This window comes from Rhodnius prolixus, unplaced genomic scaffold (genome assembly GCF_049639745.1).
Source record: "Rhodnius prolixus isolate KJV_2025 unplaced genomic scaffold, Rpr scaffold_5, whole genome shotgun sequence".
NCBI classification, from domain to species: Eukaryota; Metazoa; Arthropoda; class Insecta; order Hemiptera; family Reduviidae; genus Rhodnius; species Rhodnius prolixus.
In genome coordinates, this window is record NW_027411624.1 from 39,071,852 (window position 1) to 39,095,684 (window position 23,833).

Genomic DNA, 23,833 nt, shown 5'->3' on the forward strand with positions numbered 1-23,833 from the left:
CTACCGTTAATGTAATATAAAATAATGGTTTTTTAAAGGTTTTAGTTTAAGTGATCAACATTTGCTATAAGTACAGTAAATTGTTTCTGAAAGTTGATGTTCACGTAAATTATGAGTAATCTAAGTAAATTATTATCGTGCTATACCACTCCCTGAGAATGGAAACTCAAGAAAATAATACAGTTGAAGAGGTTTTATATTTATTGAAGAGGTATTCTTATTGTTTAGCCTTTATTTCACTTAACTTTTTATTTATGTATTTATAGGTAAGTGAACATGATGAGAGCGAGGAAGAGGAGAGTTCTGAGGAAGAAATCGAACCAAAGCTTAAATATATGCGGATGTCCAATGATTTACGAAATATTCTATCTAAAGATGCAGCTTCTTGCGTAGCTGTTCATCCAAAGGTGCACATAAATATTACAATATTTGGAAATTAGTCTGCTGCCAAGAGAAATCTAAAAGCTTTTCGAAGTTCTGTTATTAATTTTCAAATAAAGTTGTTATGCTACTTGATTTATTAGCTTGATTAAATCTGTTTTTGGATGAATGGTAAAAAAACCAATGTCAAAAAAATTAATTACCATATATTTTCTTAGTAGAAGAAAAAGTTAACATTTGTACAGATGTGTTTACATGATTAATTATTGAAATTTAATATTTATTGAAATTATTATAGAAGGTTCTTTGTTTTTTTTAGTTTTTGTGTGTGGGTACTGATTGGGGAATTATTCATTTACTTGATCATCAAGGTAATAACGTTTGGAATAGGGAGTTGAGAGCTCATTCAGTGGCTGTTAATCAAATTAGTATTGATGCGAATGGTGATTATATAGCCAGCTGCTCCGACGATGGGAAGGTATGTTATTATAACAATTTATATTTTTAATTAAACATATAATGCCATGATTTATCACTAGATAGAACTAGAGTTCCTAGTAGTACGCATCAGATAAGAAGATTTAGTAGCTACAAAATATAATTTGCTGCTTTAAGATCCAATTACTCTCCTAGTAAAAATATTTGATGTTTGCAAAGTATACATTTTTACTTCATGAGCTCCAGATTTTCTTTCGGAGCTCATATCATCTACTTCTGCAGATAAAAGTGTTTTTAGTACACATGTTACAATTAAGATCCCTAAAGAATTGATGCACCAATTCCTAATGAGAATTGTAAAAATACCTTTTATGACCTTTTTTTAAGGTTTTAATTAATTTTTTTTTTGTCTATTGTACAGGTCATTGTATTCGGGCTGTACAGTTCCGAAAATAGTCATGACTTTTTAGTTGGTCGCCTGGTAAGATCTGTTGCAATAGATCCTTTCTACTACAAATCAGGTTCTGGTCGTAGATTTATAACAGGTAAGTGAAAGGTAAGTACCTGAAATTAAAGAGGCCGTATACATTATTATTCATCATATCGGTTACGGTTAAATGTTCTGCTGTCTATGAAAAATTAAACATTATTTTAAAATATGTTTTGAGGGATTTCTATTAGCGTAGCGCGCTGCATTGAAGACCTCTAGCCTTAAGAAAAAAATCTATTTTAAAATTAAAATCCATTGTAATAAAATTCAGTATTGTTGGTCGTGTATTTTAATTTGTGAGCACTTTTATTTAATTTTTTCATAATTTTGGGTGATTTCAACTATTTCCTGGGCTTCTCAATAGCCTTCAATTTCAAAGTTTACACGTATGTGATAAAATTCAATTTATTTCAGGTGATGAAAGATTAGTGTTACATGAAAAATCTTTATTCTCTCGATTGAAATCAACAGTTTTGGGTGACGCCTCTGTAGAAGGTGGTGTTACCACAATTAAATGGAGCCCTGGAGGTGAACTCCTTGCTTGGGCCACAAACGTTGGATTCAGAGTTTATGATCTCAATGCTAGAACTTCTTTAGGTTTAGTTAAATGGACAAATACTAATTCTGAGTAAGTAAATGGCACTTTATATCATTGTTTCGAAATCAGAAGCAATAACCTTCGAACTATTTTGCTTATTAAAAATTTAGCTTTCAGTTGATCTCTTTGTGAGTTTTAAAGTTGATTTTTCTTGGATTCAGTTTTGGTTCTGCTGTCTTTTCTCCGACTAAGTTTTTGGCTGAAATCCGTTAACGAAAAGTGCGACTTACTATTACTATTTCGTAGTATATTTTGAGATTTTCTCCAATGATTTTAAAAGCTTCCTGTACTGCTTCTCCATCTTAATACTATCACATTTATTTGTAGCATTTTTCCAGGAAAAAGTAGTATTTACTTAATGGTTTTCAGGGCATCGCAACATTAAATACTCCTTTTCAGATAATTGTTATTGGGATATGAGCTGTATAAGTGGTATTGTAAGCACGGCTAAAATTCCATTTTGTAAAAAATCTATTAACAGAACGTGCAATTTCGCTGTGTTATTTTATTTTGCAATATTGCTTTTAATTTTCCCTGAAATCGATTCTTCTGTGCATTAAACTTTGTATGCTAATCACTTTTTTTTTGAATCATTAAAACATTAACTTGTTTAAGTGGGAGTAACAATTTAATTATAAAAGTGAATCCATAATTCCCGGATAATGGTGACAGCCAGTATTCACAACCAGACACTGGGATCAGATTTAATTTTCCTGGCACAATTGATAAATGGCAGGCCTACTACATTTAGCTATTTACACCAAAATAACTGAATGTTCAGTAAAATTCTATATTAAACGATCATTAATTAAATCATTGTAATTATTGAAGAGTAGAGAAAGTTAAGATTTTTTCAAACTTGATTTTTCTTGCAAAATTGCATCGTTTTGTTTTAGAGTAAGTCAGAAATGTCATCTCTGTTGGGATGGTAATTTGAAATTAATAGCTGGACGTTCGGACTCAGTAAGAGTTTGTACTATTCGTAAGAAAAGTATCATCACTCCAGAGGATCTTTCTATTTATGTAGTGCATCCAGGTAAGTGTTAACCAATTTAGGCAATTATGTGTATACATTGAATGATTTTCATTTGTTTAGTTATTAATTTATACATGCGTTCTAGTTTATAACATACAGACAGAGTACATTGTATGTGGGGTCGGCCCATTGGGCGATAATCTCGTAGTATTAGGGTGTCCTTCAGGTTCTGAAGGAACGGTAGAAACTGGAGAAAGGCCCCAACTTCAAGTTCTACACCCAGAAGTTGATGGATATACAGATTTGGGCATAGATTGTCTGTCATTGAGAGGATTTCCTCACTACAGGCCGTCAGATTATAGTTTAGGTATGAACTTTATATTATTAACATTATAAAATACTTAAGTTTTATTACAATGTATAAAATAATGTTTTTGAATTTACAGAATGCTTAGTTGATGAAGGTAGATTCGTGATTGTCAGCCCAAGAGATATTGTGGTGGCTTGTCCTTACGATTCAGATGACAGAATTGATTGGTTGCTTACACATAAGTTAGCTAATTAAATAGAATTATTTTTTTTTTAATTCAATTCTTAGTACAAATTTAAATTGTTTTGTTATTTGTTCTGCAGAAAATTTGATGCTGCCTTGGAAGCAGTTTCACAAAGCACCAAACCACTGGCAAGACATACTACTTTAAGTGTTGGAAGAAATTACATTGATTATCTAATAGAAAAAGGCAAACATCGAGAAGCTGCTCTTCTTTGTCAAAAAATATTAGGTAATTTGATTATTCGAAATGAACTCAAAGAAAATCTGAAAAAATACTGTCGGCTATCTATTTTTCTCATCAGGTAGAGAAAGGTTAATGAAAGGTTGTAAATTACACAACTTACTTGTCACTTCTCAAACTAAAACTCACAAGGGTATTTTCATAAACCTGATATAAAGTGAACGTTAAATAGTATTTGAATTCACTCACATTCTTGAAGAATTCTAGGCAAAAGCAATCACTTTTATAAATGTATATTGTTAAAGGTGTTGATAAAGGAAAATGGGAAATTGAAGTGATGAAATTCGCTGCAGCACGTCAGCTTCGAGCTATTGCAGATCTTTTGCCAACGTTTCAAGAAACAGCCTTACCACCAAGTGTCTATGAAATGGTTTTAAATGAATATCTAAGCGAAGATGTTGAGGTTAGTATTTTAAATTAAAAAATGCACTTTTATGTTCTTGCTTTTGTAATCTAGTTTCATTGCTCATTGTTTCCTTTAATGGATAAATTTGTTCTTGTACGAATTATCCTTCAATGAGTACCATTAATCGATGATAATTATTTATACTTACATATGTATAAGTTATTTATACTTTGTTTAATGAATTTATAATAGAACCCTAAAAAACATTTGCCAAAAAAGTGGGTGAATTTCAAATAACCAAAAATCAAACAATGAAAATAAGTTTGGTCATTAAATGTTGTATAATCTTCACAAAATAGAGTTAATTGTTGTTTCGCATCTTATTCATACCAATTTAATGAAACTGATAGTTAAGAACTTTTTTTTACTATTATTATTTAGGGTTTTTTAAAGAAAGTGAAAACATGGCCACCAAGGTTATATAATCTTCCTGCAGTAGTTAATGCTGTACTAAGTAGATTGCTTGGGACTGATCCTAAATCAAATCCTATCCTATTAGAAGCTTTGGCAGTATTATATTCACACATGGGCAAACACGATAAAGCGCTCACTATGTACATTAAGTAAGTACATTTTTTGTTTTTGCAATTACACTATTGATATCCTATAAACTATCATTGATAATTGTTCTTATGTATAGACTTCAATGTTTCCTGGCTTTATGTTAGTAATTTAGAAAGTTATGATGTTAGTTTTATCTTGCAGTTCGTGAGTAACCGATCAAAACATTATTATATTATTAACATATTTATTTGAGTTAGAATTAAGGTTTATCATGAGTTCACAAAATGAAAAATGTGTATCTATCACATATTTAAGATCATTTTTAAAAATTGAAGAATAACGAGATACCACTTTAAGTATATCTAATTCTTGTACTTTAAGACTTTTTTTTCTTTCTTTCTTTCGATTTTACCTACCCAGAAAATTTGTTGTAAACCTTCTTGAGCAAAACAGGAGTAACAGGATGCAATTGACTAAAAAACCTATTTCTCTAATTGTTTTTCTTTTATTTATTTATGTTTAATTAATAAGAGATTTTTTGTTTATGTAAATTTGTTTAGTCCATTTACAAAACGAATAAAGTATGTTTTAGGTTACAAAATAAAGGTGTGTTTGAACTGATTAAAAAACACAACCTTTACTTGATGTTACACACTACCGCAAAGGAATTAATGAAATTAGATAAAGAACAGGCTGTAGCAACTATGATGGAAAGTAAACTTGTCCAGCCAGCTGATATTGTGGCCGCACTTTCCGATAATCAATATTATTTATACGTGGTAAGTGACTGTTATAAACATAAAATAACTATGTTGTAACTCTTGTTAGAAGTATTTTTCTTTTTCCCTGCAATACCACTTAAATATTTAAATTTCCTCTCGGTTTCCCTCAGTAAACACATATCCCTAATTTTTACATATTCTGCTCATATTTTGGACCTTCTCCTGTCAAACATTTTCGTACATCTTGTGTTAAGAATATTTCGTTTGTTTTCATAAAAGAAATTTAAAAGGATCCTCAAGTGCAAAACCATTTTATTATTATTATTTCGAGGCAGAATAGGGCCTCTAATCTGCCCGATAGAAAATCCTAAGCCTCATTTAGATCCTCTTTTTTCTCCGCAGTGGCCTTAAAGTGCTAAATGCTAAAAGGCAAGCGTCTCTGAGCTTGAGGACCAGGCCCTGATGGTCAACTCTTGCAACTCCCTATCTTCAGTTCTGCTTATTTATTTTATTTATCTATCTATTTATTTTATTTTATTGAGAATCGAAGAAAACACGGTTATATTCAATTAAATGCTATTTTCCCATTCTCTATTCTTCAATGCTAGCATTTTCATAAAGAGAAAATGCTAGCATTGAAGAATAGAGAATAGTATAAAGAACTTTCATTATGAGGTAAATTAGTTTTGTAATAATATGATTTAGTAATTAGTTACATTTTGGATTTGATTTGAACCTAAGTTGTCATTTCTTCACTTTGAGCTCCCCTAAAGTTTAACTTTCGTTAAAGCATTGAATTTTTCATTTCCTTATTTATGTAACGTAGATTAACTATTGAAAATAAAATACTTATTTTAATAAAAATTCTTGTCAGAAGCCTTGTTTCCTCGTTCAACGACGGATTCAACAAATTTAGTTAATAATACTTGAACTTTTTGCAAACTTAAATATAACTTTTTGGTGTTTTTTAATTATTTATTTTTTGTATAAAGCATTTTTTTTTTCTATTTGAGTGCAGTACTTAGATGCTTTAGACAAGAGAGATACAAGAGCTTGTCAGAAATATCACAGCATGTTGGTCCAATTATATGCATATTTCGACAGGGAGAAATTATTGCGACTTTTAAATAAAAGCGATCATTACGCAATAGAGAAAGCTTTAGAAATTTGTAAAGCTCATAATTTTTATGATGAAATGGTGTTTTTATTAGGTAAGATTTATTTTTCTAAAAGTTAATGATATTACTTAATAATATATTGAAACTATAAAATAATAATTTAATAAATAATTTCAGATCGTATAGGAAATCCAAAAGAGGCATTGGCATTAATTATGTCTGAAATAAAAGATATTGAAAGGGCCATAAATTTTTGTAAAGAACATGATGACCAAGATTTGTGGGAGGATCTTATAAATTATTCTTTAGATAAACCTTGTAAGAGAGGATTTTATTATTATTGAACTCAATTATTATGAACTTGTTTGGATAATAATATATTTTTAACCTCATTTAGCATTTATTACAACGTTATTAAAGCGAATAGCAACTTACGTTGATCCACGAATTCTAGTACAAAGGGTTCAAAACTGTTTTGAAATACCGAAGTTGAAAGAGGCCTTAGTAAAAATGATGCACGATTATAACTTGCAGGTATTTTAATTAAATAATAAATAAGTAGGCAAAATAAAAAGAACCTTTTTTATCGTACTAAATTTACACTGTGCTAAAATTAGTAATTAACATAATTTGATGTCTAGAAATGGTATTTTTAGTCTTTTTTTTTACTATCTTGTTCTTATCCGATTTTCTTTATTTTTTTGTATTCCTTAGAAACTCCAGTTAGTACTACTTTTGCTTTTTTCAAGTTCCAATTTTGTTTTAATATACCCTTCTAACGAGATTTGTTAGAATTTAGCTGCCAAAGAAGCGTAGGCACAGAAATCACAGCTTCTCAGATGAAATGATTGGCCTCTCGAACTTCCCATTGCAGTTTAACATCTGTGATGATGTTTATTATATTGTGCTATACATCTTAGAAATTAGATCATTGAAGTGGATGTTGATATGAGGACCTCGTAGCAAAAATCTTGATCATTGGATGCTAGATGCTTATTTTTAACTGATATATTCTAATTAGAGACTAAATTCAAAGTTACTACGCTTGATACAAAGTAGTAAAAAGATCTTTAATAAAAGTTTGTGTAAAAACCGTAAAAGTCGAGGTATTGGATTCTGTTGAAAAAACTTATTCGAACTATTTAGTCAAATCATCAGCTTGCTCTTAATGAATCGTAGGTTAGGTAAAAATTTGAAAAAATCTGGTGTTTCTGTTTCTTAAAACTTTAATACCGCTTTAATAATTAATAAATAGTAACTAGGGATCTCCCACTTACTGGTCCGAACGTTAACCACTATACCCTCCTAAACAGTGGTAATAACGCAAGCAAAGAAGGTCTTCTAAGATGCGAGTATTGCTAGTTGAAAACTTTCTCCAAATTTCCAAACGTAAATTTCAGTAAAAGAAGGACTGGTTTCGTGTGAATGTTCGTATTAAAATTTTTCTAGGAGGAAAGTAAGAAATGTAAACGTTACCTTGTGGGATCTAATTTATGTAATAATGCATTTCAAGCTGTACATTTTTTTAGATAATTAATACAGAACCTGTTTACTGCTTATTGGCCGAATTACACAAAATCATTTTTAATTAAAAAGTTCAAAAATTAAAATTTCTAATGGTTCGATTCTGGAAGCTATAATAGATTTATTTGTTGTATACTTTTCTTGCTACTTATTAGGTAAGTATCGCGTCGTGTCAGATTTTAATATCGAGTTTTCATTGGAAGTAATCATTTTAAAGTCCCATGAACCAATAAAGTGATTTTTAGTAATATGATGTGTAAGGGTAAATATGTTTGTATGAACAGAATCTTTCAAAAACGAAAAATAGCCGATAGCCTAGTTTCATTTTGTTGGTCCTCTTTAATGTTTTCTTAAGTTTAGTAAAGCGTTTGTTTCTATCTTTTTTCCATGAAGTATCAGATAATGGATTGCTAGAAAATTGTTTACTAATTCATCGAATGTATGTAGGAAACCTTCAGATTTCTTTTGCTTATTATCATCTCAGTACATGAACTTTTTTAAACTAACAATATATTTTTCGTCAGAACTTGTTTATTATTATAATATAACTTTTAATTCTTCAGGTATCTCTACAGGAGGATTGTAATAATATCATTGTTAATGATTTTTTTGATCTCCATGAAAAATTAGTTAATACTCAGCAACGAGGCTCATATGTTGGAGGTGGTTGTACTACCAAATTTCCATGAAGTATTTACTAATCTTATTAAATTATAATATTTTATCATCATATTTTTAGATGACCATCATTGCGGAGCCTGTCATAGAAAAGTCATTGTAAAATGTTCTAAAGGAAAAGGTACAATACATTTTACTAGCGATAATTTTATTTTGATAATTATTGCCTGATTTTCGGATGTTTTTGATTATAAAAACCACTGGTCTCAACTCGCAAAAGTTTCTTCATAATTAAATTTTCTTGAAACATAGAATTTTTACTATTAAGATATTATATACTTTTGCACATAAATAGTGCGTAAAAAGTTTATTCCAAAATTCCTTTACATTATATCGTTATTTTCTTTATGCTATTTTTCTATAAAGTATAATGATTTTTTGACCTTATTTCAATTAGATTTAAGGCCTATATGTCTAAGTAACCTAAGGAGAATTGTAGATGAAGAGTTCTGTGCGGTAGGAATTAGCGATCTAGTTCTTCACTGCTATTGTTAAAGCCTAGGGCTCTCCTCAAAGATCACTGGTAACCTTTCTTTGTTCTTTCTGCGAACTGTATGATCACCAGTTCTTGAGACGCCCTATTGTTCTCCTACGATGAATGAATATTTAGGTTGCCCCTTAAATTTTGTTAGGGCAGCCCTACATTCTCAGAAGATGACTTAATATTTCAGTCTCCGTGACTTCTTAATATTTGGACGGAATGGGCCATGTTCTCCAAAGTACTGGAACCAACACTGACCTTACAGACCCTATAAATGTCTAAACGGTATTTATTTCCTCTTTTCGAGGTTCAGACCTTTCCGCTCTGTTGCCTTTTGTGATATGATCTCCTCTGTTCTCAATGAGCCAAAGACATAATATTGCGTAGTAGAAATTGCAACGCCTTCCAAAAGAGAAGCCTTTTCTCTCTCTCTCAAAATAATTGTCCTTGCTTCCTTTTTGTGTTGCTACCAAGTCACGGTAATAAGGAAGAAACTTTAGCGTAAGGAGAGCATGGCATAGCATGAAAAATTGTTGAAACTTTCGATGAAGTCTCAAAAGAAGCTTTGGGGGTCAGAGCAAAATGAACAACCCATCTGATTAAACCTTATGGCTTAAATTTTACACCATTTTGTGCAAGGTTACACAAAGGAATCAAAGGTTACTTCTTTAAATAAATAAAAATTTCCTAGATCAAGAAGTTGGAGGAACCTACAAGTTACTTTTTTAAAGATAATTTAAAAGTAATTTAGCAGTTAAATAAAAAGATTGGTGTTGGAACATCAATAGAGTACAATCTGTTTCGAGTCTGGTGAAATCTTGAAAATAAACAGTAATACTTTTACTACAGATATTTTTCGAAAATCCTCTGATTTCAAACTTTTTATGTTTTCAAATTGTTAATTTGTGCTAACATTCAAATTAGAAAATATCATTTCATAAATCAACGGTGACAAGTAAAAAATTTGTTTCAGACGTTAGTCAACCTACAAATACAGTAATGTTTTACTGCAGTCATGTTTTTCATTCAGCTTGCTTGCCCGCAGAAGTTGTAAGATAACATTTAATGTATTTAAAATATTGAAATTTCATATTTGCTTAAAACACTTTTTTTCACAGGAAACCTGCACAATATGCTCTACGAAAAAACATATTACAACTATTTAGCTTCGATGTTTAATTTGAAAGTAATAATTCATAAAAAAGACTTGAAATTCCAAAAATGTGTAAATTTTTTAATATTATCGTTACCATATTTTAAAATTGTCAATTTTTTATATGATCAAAACATGTGTTTAATATTACATTATTGTTTGTTATTTTGTAACCACACTTTTTTCTCGTCTCTTTCTCCCTTCCTTGTTGCACATACTGTAATAAATCCAATTTCATAAGTTAATTAACCACATTAGGAGTTGACAATGACTACTAAATCAATTCAAACCGGTAAGTGTTTAAAAATAATTGTGTTCAAATTTAAATTGTTCATTACCTATGATATATGTATATATATGTATTTAAAAAATTGGCTAAAGGGTTGTTCAGGATTGTGAAAATACAAACTTGAATTTAAATGTGCGTTAGTATACAATAGTGTTGTTACTTTGCAAGATACCTGTTTTGCAGAGGTTAGGAACTTTATTTTATAACATTGTAAAGTAAAGACCGTGTAGTACTATTTAGCACTTTACTTATTTAAGTAGAGTTTTATTCACTTATTTTACAAAACGTTCAAACAAGATTCATAACATTCTCTGCTCTTTTATTTTAAATATTCAAATGGGTGGGGAAACAAGAAAATTTCTTGGTGCTGCCCTCATTTATGTGCTGCATTCCACATTTAAAAAACAATTTAACTTTGTAATCATTTATTTTTTAAATTTAAACGTGCTACAAGTAAAGTGGCAAACTTAGCAGCATTTGATTAATGCGGGCCTCTCATAACGTAAGTGAAATCTGTAATTACTTCAACAATTGCCAAAGCGAATTGGATTTCTTCAAATTTATGTGAATAGTTCCTATAAAATTTTTAGTACTTCTTTATAATTAATTTTTTACATCCGACAGCTTTTGACACCTATCAGAGAGCTAGATTAGCGTTTACTCAGAGCGTTTCAGACATGGCCAATAGATCAGTACATATTAACTGTATACTTCAGTGTGATGCTCTTTCGTTATTACACCCGTTACTTAAAGACCCTTCCATTAAAGTGCAACAAAGTGCAGCTTTAGCGGTCGGCAAATTAGCTAATGGTAGTGTGGATGCCTCCAACGAAATACTTAGAAGGCGAATGTTAAACACACTCATGGAAGACATTGACAAAAGGAGTGTAAGTTATTAAAACAAAAATACGCCTTGCTTAAAATGTAAGCAATAATAAATAATTTACAATTTATCACATTATTTATAGAAATATTACAAGAAATCCAGCATGTACACGTTAAGATCAGTTGCTAAATACTCAGAAGATATGGCTCAAAGTGTTGTGAATGTGGGTGCCATTGAGGGAATACTTTTATGCTTGGAAGATTTTGATGGTGGTGTGAAAGAAGCAGCACTATTAGCATTGGGTAGCATAGCCAAGCAAAGTACCAACTTAGCCCAGGCATGTGTTTCAGCTGGTGAGCACCTTTTGGTTTAAACATTAAAGTTGATCATTTAAAAGGAGTAATTCTGATTTGTATCTTATTAGTCTTATTGACTAATAGGATATTTCTGTTACGGCTCATTGAAATTTGACATGATAGAAAATGGATTAGATTTTTTTTTTCTAATTTTGTAAACATTGAACATAGACGTATTTGAACGAGAAAACCAATTTTTTTTTTTTTTTAATTGATTTGGTATTTCTGGAATTTGACTCTCATTATTTACAAATGTAAACAACGTTTTTCAATACTTGGAGTTACTTTTGAAGTCCAATGAATAAATCATTGCCAAAGTTCAGGAGTCAGGCGATTCTTTAATGTTCAAAAGAGAATGCAGTTTTATATACTGGCTTGCCGATTCTTGAAGCCTTGTAAGTTACATTGTAAATATTTTTCTTCCTAAGATTATAAACAAAAGTGGTACTTGAAAATCATTGAAATAATGCAATTGAGACTTCTTAATTATAATACATATTTACTTATAAATTTGTTTATTAATACATTTTTTTTAGTTGTTTTTCTAAGTAAATAATTTATTGAATTTATTTTATTGAGGTGCTATACCGATGGTGAAGCTATGTCTTCAGGAGCCAGAAGTTTGTATGAAACAAATTGCTGCTGCAACTATGGGCGATATTGTCAAACATGATGCATCCTTGTCACAAGCGTTGTGTGATGCTGGGTGTATATCGCATTTAGTCCGGTCGCTGAATCATCCAAATACCAGCCTCAAGGTAAACTAATGAACATGGCATGTTCACAGAACAAGAGCACGGTACACCTACAATACGTATTTTTTTTAAAAAATAACTTTAAGTATTTATATAAGTAAAAAAATATTAAGGAGAATAATTAGTTAAGTGCATTTACAGAGACAAATTTTATGCACTTTGGGACATATTGCAAAACATTCCATGCCTTTAGCAGAAATAGTGGTGGAGTCCGATGTAATTTCAGATGTACTGCTACATCTGGCACATCCTGATCCTATCGTACGCAAGAATGCAGCCAATCTGATCGCAGAATTGACCAAACATCACTTACAGGTTATTTAAAGGAAAAAAGATCTTTTTGAAACTAGTTATAGTTATAGGTTATTTATTGCATGTTTTTGATGTGAATGGTGGCGGACTTTTTCATCAATATAGTCGTATGTTTATTAAAATAAACGAAGTATCATTCAATGAAACAAAAATCCAAAAACAGTTCTTTTACAAAGTATTCTGTTTAAACACATCATAAAATATAAAAATAAAAAACAAAGTAGATACTGGAAAGTACCTATGAGAAAGAATTAGCTCACCGCGCTTCCTAAATCTAATCCCTTTCCTGGATTCATTTTTTGTTTTTCATTTTTAATTTTTGTGTGAAGTTTAGATTCTGATAAACATTTTTTATGCAGACTCTGTTTTAAAAACGCAAGATGTGAGTCATACAAAGCGGGGTTCAACTATATATCGATACTTGGGATAAGATAAAGAACCTACTTAGGGAGAAGTGGACTAGCCATTTCTTTAGGACCTTGGCGTCTCTATAGATATCTCAGTCCAAAAACACTGTCAATACAACATTCCTAACACTCACACTGTTCGAGGATCTGCAGAGAAAGGTAGTTGGTTTGTGCAATTCACCTTTTTACAGACGTCTACATTTCATACAAAAAAAATATTCATTTTATAATCTACAGCTGTACAAATGAATTTACATGGATGTATTTACTCATTTATTATTCTTTTCCTAGTACTTTCTTTAACAGAGGTAATTTTTGTTGCTAATATGTTTTGTAACTAAAAAAATAAGCTTGGGTACAATTATCTTGATGTCTTATTCCTCAAGATATATGCCTCTAGGCACTTTGAAAAACTGACAAGCTTCATTAAATGATAGCTCATTCATTTGTCGAATTAATAACGTTCACATTGTACAATTAGGTGGCAAAAACATATAAAATCACCTGAAGATTCTAACATATACATACAAACTGTTGGACTCAATAGACAAATAGAAAAGTAAATACTACAAAAATCTCTATTAATCTAGTTTTGGCACAACAATTTTCATGTATAGTGGTGATATTTCAATTTGTTTAAAAAATGCTGTTTCTTTTATTCTAATTAGTTAACCCGAACTATTGTCTGAGTTTGGTTCTGAATCATATCATGCCCAGTCATAGGCTATGCGAAATGGTAATTATCTGCATAAATATTATGAAAATCTATGAAGATGAATAAGGAAGATAATTAAAATAGGCACAAAGAATTATTTAGTTATAATGAAAATAATAATAAGTTTTATAGATAAAAAGAAATTAGTATTTAATACATAATTCTTATAATATAGTATAATTTAGTTGGCGCAATTGGTAGTGAATTCCGGATGTATTGGTGCACTTTTAGAGATGATAGCTTCTTCGGAGGGTGAAGTGATTTTCCCAGCCATACTAGCTCTTGGTTATATTTCATCGCAATCGGATGCTACAGCTTTGGCCATCATCAATGCTAAGGTAATTTTGTAAGGTTGATTTGTTCCTTTGCGTTAATTTTAGATCTAATGTAACTGGCTAAAAAAGGCAGAAATTGAATAAAATCAATAAGTCATCATAGATTCTATGAACATTGTGCTGCACCACAGTATTCTGTAGCTTTTTACGGACAATATTTCGCTCTTTATTTAAGGCATTTTATTGTCATGATTACTTCTTTTTGTTTTTCTTATTCATTTATTAGTGTATTTTTTTCAACTTGACGTATTATTATTATTTTTTTACTTCGATATTTTAGTCCTAAGGTTTTCTTTGTTGGCAAATTATTGCTTTCTCTTGTTGGTAAGTTTTTCATATTGATTTTTTTTTCGTTGTTATTGTTAAATGATGCAGAGTTATTTCTTTATATGGAAGTTAATAGATGCCTTTTCTGATATTAGGCTCTTTGTTAAGGCATAAGGAAAACCTTTTGAGCTTTTTTGTAAAGTACTGTCAGATAAAAGCGAGAACGACATGTTCAACCTTTGATTTACCTATTTGAACTAAAACAGCCAATTAGTTTTATAGTGGCAATTTCCCTTAGTTCCCCTATAGTTTTGTTTGTGTCTACATAAAGTACTCAAATTTAAAAATTGAGGCAACCCAGTTCTGACAAGTTGTCATAGTGGAAACCTCTCCATCTTGAAAGAGAAATCAGCCCGCTCTTGTCCTAGGCTGTCGGACTGAAGCCTAATCTCCGCATCAGATTTTTTTGGTATCTGCTTTTATTGTCTTTGTGGGCTATCTATTTCTCAGTACTGTTCTATTTCTTGGCACAAGATTGAAATTGTAACTTTCAAAGTTTAAGAGTTGCTGTTATATAGATATTTTATACGTATTTACTGAAATTAGTGGGAAATGTTGCGCTTAATCTCATCCATAATTATATCCTTTACAATCTTGTTTTATTTTAATATTAAAAAAAAAAAAATTATCCATACATTGTTCGTCATGGTAAAAACGTCGGCAGTCGTATAAATTGTTTAATCTAGTTTTTGTAATTACATCTCAGATACTACAAATTTGAGTTAATAAAACTGTTAAATTGACAGGGTATAGAGATATTAGCGCAGATATTTGATAAAGAAGTTGGTGATCATGTACTGGCGGTGTTGGCTTGGACCCTGAGCCAGATTGGTAAACATTCTGCTTCTCACACAGAACCCATCGCCAGGCTGAATTTGTTCAATAAACTGTTAGAGGTGGGTGAACTAGAACTCATCAGTGTAAGATCTAAGATATATTTTTTTTGATAAATTTATAAATATTCAATATATAGATATTATTATAGAGTAGGATTTAATAGTTAAGGATCGATATATATCAAAGGTTGGTGGAACAAATAGCTCATATTGTAAGGTATTACAAAGAGGTAGTAAGGGTTAGTTTCAGTTTGGTTATCTATGTAAGAGGGGGCTCTTTTAAATGGTGACAAAATTACTTCAGTCCAGTACGAACATACAAATAAGTAAGCAAATTCAGTTGCCTCTGCTTGTCAAAACAGACGGTACACTTTTTCGAAGTCCAGCTGTTTATTGACAGGAAACGTGATTGGGCTATAGGAAATGGTCTCTTATGATGTCAGTTTGCAATCTGAGTTCTTTTGCACTTTCAGTCTGTAAGAGTTGATGGGCAATAACGACTGGTAAGAAAACTCTCGATCTTAGAGGGGTTGACTCAATTAACCTCTTTTGGTTGAGGTCCCTAGAACACAATACCTGACCTCATTCTTCTTGATTCGGAAACGTCGGTCATTAAAAACTATGATTTATTACCATTGAACATATTCAAATGAGATTCAGAGGTAAAAACTAAAACTTGTTATTTGGTGAAAATTTGAATATTTCTAATAGATCCTCGCAATACATCTTCTTCTCACAGTATGTCTAAAATAAAATACAAACGCAGTTCATTCAAAGTAATAAAATTTGTGATCGCAGATTATGTAATTTTCGCAGAAGTATTAACAATGCTTCATTTAATGAATATTTGAATATATACGACGTGTGGCTATTAAATAACGAGACTAATGCTGCTACAGAAGAACTATGCATGCGCCAAATCCTAACGACCGACAGCTGTGCAGCGTAAAGCCTTCTCTTTCGATTGCAGCGTCTCACGTGTTTGTAGAGAAATCTGTCTGACCGGAACCGTCGTTAGTGTAAGAGGTGTTAGTTTCGTTTTGCCGAAAACATGATACTTCACATGTAGTAGAGCAACGAATGGTCGTGAAATTTCACATGAATCTTGGTAAAACCGCTACTGAAACTTATGTTTTATTAAAAGAAGTTTATAGCGATGAATATTAATCACGTGCGCGAGCTTTTGAGTGATCAAGCGTTTCCAAGATGGCCGAGAAGACGTCAGAGATGATGACCACCCGGATCGCACTTCCACGTCCAAAACGGATGAAAATATCAACATTACTACCGTGAGGTGCTTGCTCAACTCCGTGAAAGAGTAAGGAAAAAACGACCCGATTTGTGTAAGAACACTTCACGGGTTCTCCATCAAAACAACGCGCCGGCTCACACTGTATTGTCTGTCAAGACGTCTGTCAGTCCGTTGAAGCTGTGAAAGAAAAAGCTGCATGCGTCATGCTGGAGCTCACAGAAAAAGACTTCCAGCACTGTTTGGAACAATGGTCAATTTGCATGGAGCGTTGTAGGGATAGGGGAGGGGTGTATATTGAAGATGATAATAACTAAATATGTATAAATTTAACACAAAATGTTTTATAGCAATAGTCTCGTTATTTAATTGCCATACCTATATATTAAGGCAAACAGCAGAGATACTTGACGAGTTTGCGAAAATTGAATTCAACAACTCCACCCAGAATTCAATAACTCCCTCTCTCCATCTAATTCAGCATATTTACTGTTCTAGTTATATTTGAATCCATTGAGTTCTCAAGATCTCCAGACAAAGTGTAGAGTAGCGCTTAAGCAGACTGTAAGAAAATGTCTCCACATACCTTCATTAGAACTTATGTTGCAAGCGGCACCGCCAGAAATTCTCAAATACGTCCTCGGACAGTATAGCCAAGTAAGTTTTCTTTATTTTTTATTTTGTTTGAATGAATTTCTCTTGATTTTATTTTTCTGTAAAAGTTATTTTAATGGAACAGAATTTTCAGTAAGATACAGTATTCAATTGAATTTGTTCGGATTCATCAACGACCTGAGAAAACTTTTTTATTGAACTAAGCGGTTTCTTTACTTGTAAAATTCGAAGCCTTCACTTTTACCTGTCCTAAGTTATAAGAGTGTTTGATGTCCAGAATCTTCTAAAGAACCATTTTCTTTAAGCTTATTCATTATTCTGCATTAAAAAAAAAGAAAGAAAGAAAATGGGTACCATAATTACACGTCTCTCTTTTACAAAAAGATTTCTGACTTATCAATTTTTGCTAAACACGCACTTAAATCAAACACTAGAGGGTAGCCTTCCCCAACCATTCCCATTAAAAGAGTTCTTCTAGATCAATCATTACAACCCTTGTTCGCTGAAAATTCAATTTCCGAAATTTGACATGATCAAACACTTCCGGTTTTCAATAAAAATCATGAATGAACAAAAAATAATAATAATAAAATGTTAGAAACACAAAACTACAATAAAGGTAAAGTTTATTTCGTGATTCACAGTAATTTCATTTATTTTGGCTACGTTTTTGTATTAAGTCAGAAGCTACTTGTTTCTGTGTGTTGAGAATTTTGGTAGGGATATCCAGACCTCTGACATGAACATAAATTCTTATCTATTTAATGAGTTATAAACGCTCACGCAAAGCATGAAACTCTTTGTTATTATTTACATTAGATATTATTTTCATTAGTCTGTCATACACGATTATTGTATTCTATAAAAACAAAAATCTTCTTTTTTTAGAAAGAAAAATAAGTTTACAACATTGTTATAAAATAAAATAAAATTAGATTTGCGTTAACAAAGCGTAGAATTTAAAAAAAGTTGAGGGTTAGGTTTCTTTTTTCAATTAAGCTTACAAATTTTATTGATTTCTCTAAAAATTCTTAACAAGATGAAAAAAAGAAAAAGTTCAATCATTTAAACGTTCTCAATACTACACAATACAACAAATTGTCAATCTAAGTGCCATTTGATTTGTCAATCTATGTACCATTTGATTTGTCAATCTATGTATCATTTGATTTGTCAATCTAAGTACAATTTGATTCTTTCTTTCTCCACTTCAGGATGGTTAATTTAACTTCTTAGCACATTGGTGACGTAGAACTTGCCAATTCCTCTCTCTTTTTTTGTGAAAGAAGGATATGCTCTGGAAGGTAGAGCCATTTTGGACGCTCCTTGCTTTTTGCTGGCGGTTGGATTTCAAACAGAGTAAAAATTAATTCGTTTTGCTGTACGAGTTTACAGTATCTTGGAAATTATCTTTCGTAGGGCTCTGTATAGTTCCCAAATCCATTTTCCGTAACTTTTTGACAACAATCTGGAGGCTGTTAGAGATTGAAAACGTAGGAGGCCTTAGAGGGAATACGGGAAAACTGTTTATCACTCTTCTCCAAGTAGTTGGTTCCTTTTGTTGGAGTCTTTAGAAACAATTTCACAAATAATACTAATAGATCAGTGTTAAAGAAAAACAGTGATAAAGGTTTTCAGGAAGTAAAAGAGTTTTATCTAATGTGCCTGGGTGTGCGAGGATTATGAACATTTCTGGAAGAAGCAGTGGGTTAACATTTCTCTAATGACCCTTTTCAAAATTTTTATGGTAGTTTTATTACGTAATTAAGATGAGATGATGTTTTATAAATTTTACGTTTAAAAAAAATTCCACAACCAGGGAGAGCGGAAGGGATTGTTTTACTTTTCTCATAAATGATTTTTTCTCTAGTCTTCGTATTAAGATTGCAGTATACTTCGTATTTTCATATATATGAAAATATTTGGATTTTGTTTGAAGAACTGTTTGTAGAAAAATTCATTGTACGGCGATTCTGAACAAGTACAGTGTTAGGGCTAAGTGCCATTTTATTGTGATTCACGGTTCTACAAAGTTGAAGTGTTAGCAACAAGTAAGTACATTTGAAACTCCGATTTTAAAGAAATTGTAAAAGTTACAATCTAAGAATTATAGTAAGAGATAGTCATGTGATTTTTTTTTTCGTTTCGCTTTATTTAAATGAAACGCTGAACTCTGATTTATTAAAAACTTCTTTAATATTTATGATTTGAAGTTAAGTTTCATATTTTAACATAGCTTTTTGAAAAACTTTCCTTATTATTTTTGTGATTTCTATTGAGTGCAGTAAGTGATGAAAACACAATATTTAAATTGAAAATTGATGTTATGAATTGTTAAACAAACATCTCTATTCTCAATTTTCTTCCAAATCAACCTCTGGACCTAAATCATCATCATTGTCGCTGTAAATAATTCTTTCTACACACTCATCTTTGATTCTTAAAGTTGGTTTTTCAATTTTCTTCATAATTGTTTCTTCTTCGTTGACCAATGTCTTCAATAGATCAAGGTCTTCTTCGTACAGTTTTGTATAAGCTGTGTTTATAATTGGTAATAATACAGAAAGATCAAATAGATCTTCTTGGTCATTTTTATCTTGATTGGTTTTGTAGAATTTTTCACGTATTTGCGAAAGAGAGAGTTTTCTATTTTTATAAATCTGGTTGTGTATTTTATAATCTGGATAGAGTTTGGTGGACACCGGTAATGGATGCTTAGTACGAGCTTTAAGCGGTGGCATTTTTACCTGAACGGTTGAGCTAAGTATTTCATATAGTTTTTCTTCACGTCTCTTCTGTGACACTTTCTTTGATTTTTTAGATTTCTTTACTTTTCTTTTAATTTGTACATTAACTGTTGATACTCTTGTGTCATAAGGGGGTGTTACACAGTATAATCTTCTAAAACCTGGTAGATACATAAATTTGGACATGCACAATTCATTTTTAACTTTTTCCGTGTCAATTTTTCTACCAATTACCTGCAACTGATCCATCACTTTGCCTCCGCTCAAAAAGTAACAACACACTCACATTAACCGTTTAAACAGTACTAGGTCACTATGCCATCGAGTTGAACCTTCGCTCTGTTCTTTATCGATTCTACATAATTCACAAACAATCTTAAATAACTTCACAAGGCCTCACGACAAGTAGTGGAAGTAGGAGAAGTATTGAAACTCCCCCCACTCTTTACAAAATATCCGCATATAATTTTCGTCTGACTGCATTGACAGAATATATATACGATTCTCACGCGATGCTTTATTTCTGTAAATCCCATTGTTATAAATTAAATATCTGTTTTAAATAATTATTTTTAAAATGTATTTAGTTTAAATTGATTCATTATTCTGAGAATCCACTATGTCACACCTAGAAAATAAGTGGTTTTGATACCTTGTTGGTGTTAGAAGCTGATTTAGGTGATAAATTCCAGTACAACTTCAGTATTTCGAATTGCAGAGCTAAGAAAGCGAAAATAAAGACCACTGTTTACTTAAGACAGGAGATAAAAATGAAGTGCATGAAACCGTCTTTAAGTACATTAGCTATCATGGTTCGGCTATGTTCAAAGAATGAGTGAATGTCTGTACCCAAGTTTTCGAAAAGAAGAAAAAATTAACTTGGCTAGACAAAATTTTGGTGAGAGAGATCTATCCTGGAACCATGCCAAATTTCTCTTCCAGAATATGTGGCAATGATGGCAGCATTGTCAGACTCTTACATTTTGCGGTAGAAGAGGGTTTTCATTAAGTGAAATGAATTTGGCACCTATTAATTTCTGTTTGGTTCCTCACAAGGAAGTTGAAACAAATATTTTATAAAACAAAAAATTTGGATTTAGAACTTTGACAAGTGATATTATGCTTCTTTTTTTTTACCGACCAACCTCAAACCATTTTGCAGTTGTGCCCCTTTACATGGTTCAACTGTTGCTTGGATATGTGTGTTTGCTTATTCGATCGATATTTCTTGTTTTCCCCTGTACGCGTTACTCGTTGCTCACGAACCTTACAAAAAAAATAAAGTAATATAAAATAATTGAAAAAAAGGGTGTTATATGTGCAGAACATTTATAAAAGTATTTGAAGTATTTCCTGTTCGATCGATTCTCAATTCTTATTTTATTTATTTATTACATAATGCTTTTGGAGTTTTCCGCTTAGCATGGAATTTGATACATAATGTTAACAACAAATATAATACATAAATGCCAAATATAAAAAATAAACAAAGTACCAAATTTAGATTTATGAAAATAAAATTATATCATCTTTTTCTTTTCTTATCTTTCTGTCTTACATCATATCTTAACTTTTACTAGCTTTCTTAGTTATCATTATTTCTAAATTTATTAATTTCCCGAATATAGTTTGAAAAACTTGGTAAATGCTGTCCTTACAATTTGATTTAATACAATTCTTAAAAAAAATAAATAAATGAATAAAAAAATTCTATAAATCAGTTGTAATTTAATTTGCCTACAGATTCTTCCAAGAAATGCAAGAGCTAGACGATTATTTGTTACATCTGGTTCACTAAAAAAAGTGCAACAAATTCAGGCAGAACCGGGATCCAATCTTATGGAGTTCATAAACATTATAAATCGCTGTTATCCTGAAGAAATAATCAAGTAAGCAGAGAGGTTACTTAAAAAAAATTTTAGCAAACGTTATAGTATTTACAGATTAAATATTAATATCCTCTAAATTTCAAGGCTCTTGATGTTGGTGTTGATTCTGATTAAGTTCTAATTAAAAAATGATGGTAAAAAAAGGTCACTGACTTCTTATCAGCAAGGTCGACCCAAAACTATTAGTGTGGCGTGCTTTCGCTTATAACTGTACACCTGGATGCGCTTCTGAATCGGATAGGTATCACCTGCATCACAATGGTGATGATCCTGTGAAAAGAACTTAGTAGACAGAACCTAGCAGATGTTTAGCATTTCATTACATATAACAGACCCAAGTTTTTAGAGATATTGGATGAGAAAAGGTACGGTTTAGACGGCTACATCAGGGAATAAAAGGAAAAGTGGTTCAAATGCTTGGATTCTTATTTGGCTTTAAAATATGAAGTGAAATATGAATCAGTTTGAAGTTCTATTGGTGGTTTTCCTTTTTTCTTCCATCTGCAGCAAATCCTTCTTAAAATATTTGAGTCCGACTGCTACGTCTTGTATCTCTAGGTGACCTTACAGATTTTTTAGAGATCGCCATTCTGTGCAAGTGGGCAACCTTTACAGTTTTATTTTTCTAGAGACTCCTTAGTTAAAAGAGCTGCTGTACTAAAAGTGTGAATGTTTTTCCTGGGTCAATGAAAATGTTTTTTCTAGATTACTTCCTAATAGCGGAACTTCTTCGATCTACACCTATATCTCCTAGCCAAAGATAACACTAGATGTTTTGTAAATTGCAAAATTTTCCTTCTGAATAGTCTTGTAAAAGAGCGCATTTTCCTTCTGAATAGTCTTGTAAAAGAGCGCTCTTTATTATCAAATCCGATTAACATGTTAATTTAAAAATAATAATAACTTTTTTAATTATCAGTATTATATGAATAAAATATTTTCCAGATATTATACTCCTGGTTATTCTGAAGAACTGATGAAAGCTGTGGACAGATTTGTGCCGATGATTCCGCCAGTGTTCATTCATGAACACGACGATCCAGATGATGCAGATCTTTTAGATTCATTGAATCTACCACAGAAACCTGAAATATGTTAAATTTCAGGCGGAAAGTTCCTTTGGTTGCAGTTATAAAAATGAAAATTAGAGATCTTAAAAAAAATAAAAAATATATAAAAGCTTTAAACGAGTTGAGCTAAACAAAAGAGATAGAGAGCTTAAATTTCGTTGGTCATCTAGTGTTTAAATTATTACCAAGTTGTTTTAATTGGCGAGATTATTAAAATAAGTACAAGAATGAGTTTTTTGTATTTATGTTATAAAAATTGTTGAAATTTTTATATTTGCAGTTTACATTTGCAGTTTATTCGGTGGCATAATCGTATAACTATTCTTAACTGATGTAAAAATTTAATATTAAAAAACTGTTTTTATATACACACTGTAAAATGTGTGCATTTTAAAAAGTATTCTGTATTACAATATTTTATTTATACAGAATACAGGTGCTGAAGCTGAAGTGGTTAATGTGAAAGATATAAAAATAGTTGTAGGAGAAAAAAGCAGGTTCAGGGCGGCTGATTTTATTGATGAAGTTTTCTTTGACAGATCGAGTCAAATCAGCTACACTAGTAGTTGTTTGAACTGTTTTTTTAGGCATTACCCCTTGGAACTTACCTTGAAAAGGCTGTCAGGAAAATAGATACAAATTCTTGCCATGATCTGGTCGATAGTGTGTTCATAACTTGGGAATTATTTGTGCTTAACATTCAACTACGAAGTTCTCGTTAATATAAAGTATCTGTTTGTATTGTTAGATTAATTTCAAGCACCAAAGTCAACATAGGCAGTTGGGGTATTTTTTCGCATCTCAGTTCCCACCATTTCCAGGCATAAATTGCACAGTGTACA

The 23,833-nt window shown here is 31.3% G+C and overlaps 2 protein-coding genes and 1 non-coding gene across 3 annotated transcripts; all 3 read left to right on the forward strand.

Moving 5' to 3' along the window:
- The first annotated feature begins 52 nt into the window (after positions 1 to 52).
- lt (vacuolar protein sorting-associated protein light) lies at positions 53 to 10,436 on the forward strand. Its single transcript, XM_074136099.1, has 19 exons — positions 53 to 191; positions 267 to 407; positions 701 to 859; positions 1,241 to 1,364; positions 1,724 to 1,937; positions 2,804 to 2,943; positions 3,029 to 3,250; positions 3,330 to 3,435; positions 3,517 to 3,665; positions 3,923 to 4,080; positions 4,465 to 4,646; positions 5,180 to 5,366; positions 6,328 to 6,520; positions 6,605 to 6,745; positions 6,825 to 6,961; positions 8,515 to 8,614; positions 8,691 to 8,750; positions 10,084 to 10,160; positions 10,229 to 10,436. The coding sequence occupies exons 1-19, from the start codon at positions 159 to 161 to the stop codon at positions 10,274 to 10,276; spliced, it is 2,571 nt and encodes an 856-aa protein (XP_073992200.1). The 5' UTR covers positions 53 to 158; the 3' UTR covers positions 10,277 to 10,436.
- LOC141459040 (U4 spliceosomal RNA) lies at positions 7,730 to 7,872 on the forward strand. Its single transcript, XR_012461369.1, has one exon. It is a non-coding gene; the product is annotated as a U4 spliceosomal RNA (small nuclear RNA).
- Positions 10,415 to 23,108, forward strand: LOC141458313 (uncharacterized). Its single transcript, XM_074136105.1, has 10 exons — positions 10,415 to 10,555; positions 11,177 to 11,439; positions 11,521 to 11,731; positions 12,314 to 12,492; positions 12,631 to 12,804; positions 14,109 to 14,261; positions 15,332 to 15,481; positions 17,169 to 17,327; positions 21,776 to 21,921; positions 22,867 to 23,108. The coding sequence occupies exons 1-10, from the start codon at positions 10,531 to 10,533 to the stop codon at positions 23,018 to 23,020; spliced, it is 1,614 nt and encodes a 537-aa protein (XP_073992206.1). The 5' UTR covers positions 10,415 to 10,530; the 3' UTR covers positions 23,021 to 23,108.
- The last annotated feature ends 725 nt before the right edge of the window (positions 23,109 to 23,833 follow it).

Coding starts and splice junctions, on each gene's coding strand:
- LOC141458313 (XM_074136105.1), top strand. CDS start 10,531: ATGACTACTAAATCAATTCAAACCG. Junction 12,805..14,108: donor TGACCAAACATCACTTACAG/GTTATTTAAAGG, acceptor AGTATAATTTAG/TTGGCGCAATTGGTAGTGAA. Junction 15,482..17,168: donor TGTTCAATAAACTGTTAGAG/GTGGGTGAACTA, acceptor TTACTGTTCTAG/TTATATTTGAATCCATTGAG.
- lt (XM_074136099.1), top strand. CDS start 159: ATGGAAACTCAAGAAAATAATACAGTTGAAGAG. Junction 3,251..3,329: donor GCCGTCAGATTATAGTTTAG/GTATGAACTTTA, acceptor TTGAATTTACAG/AATGCTTAGTTGATGAAGGT. Junction 10,161..10,228: donor CTTGCTTGCCCGCAGAAGTT/GTAAGATAACAT, acceptor TTTTTTTCACAG/GAAACCTGCACAATATGCTC.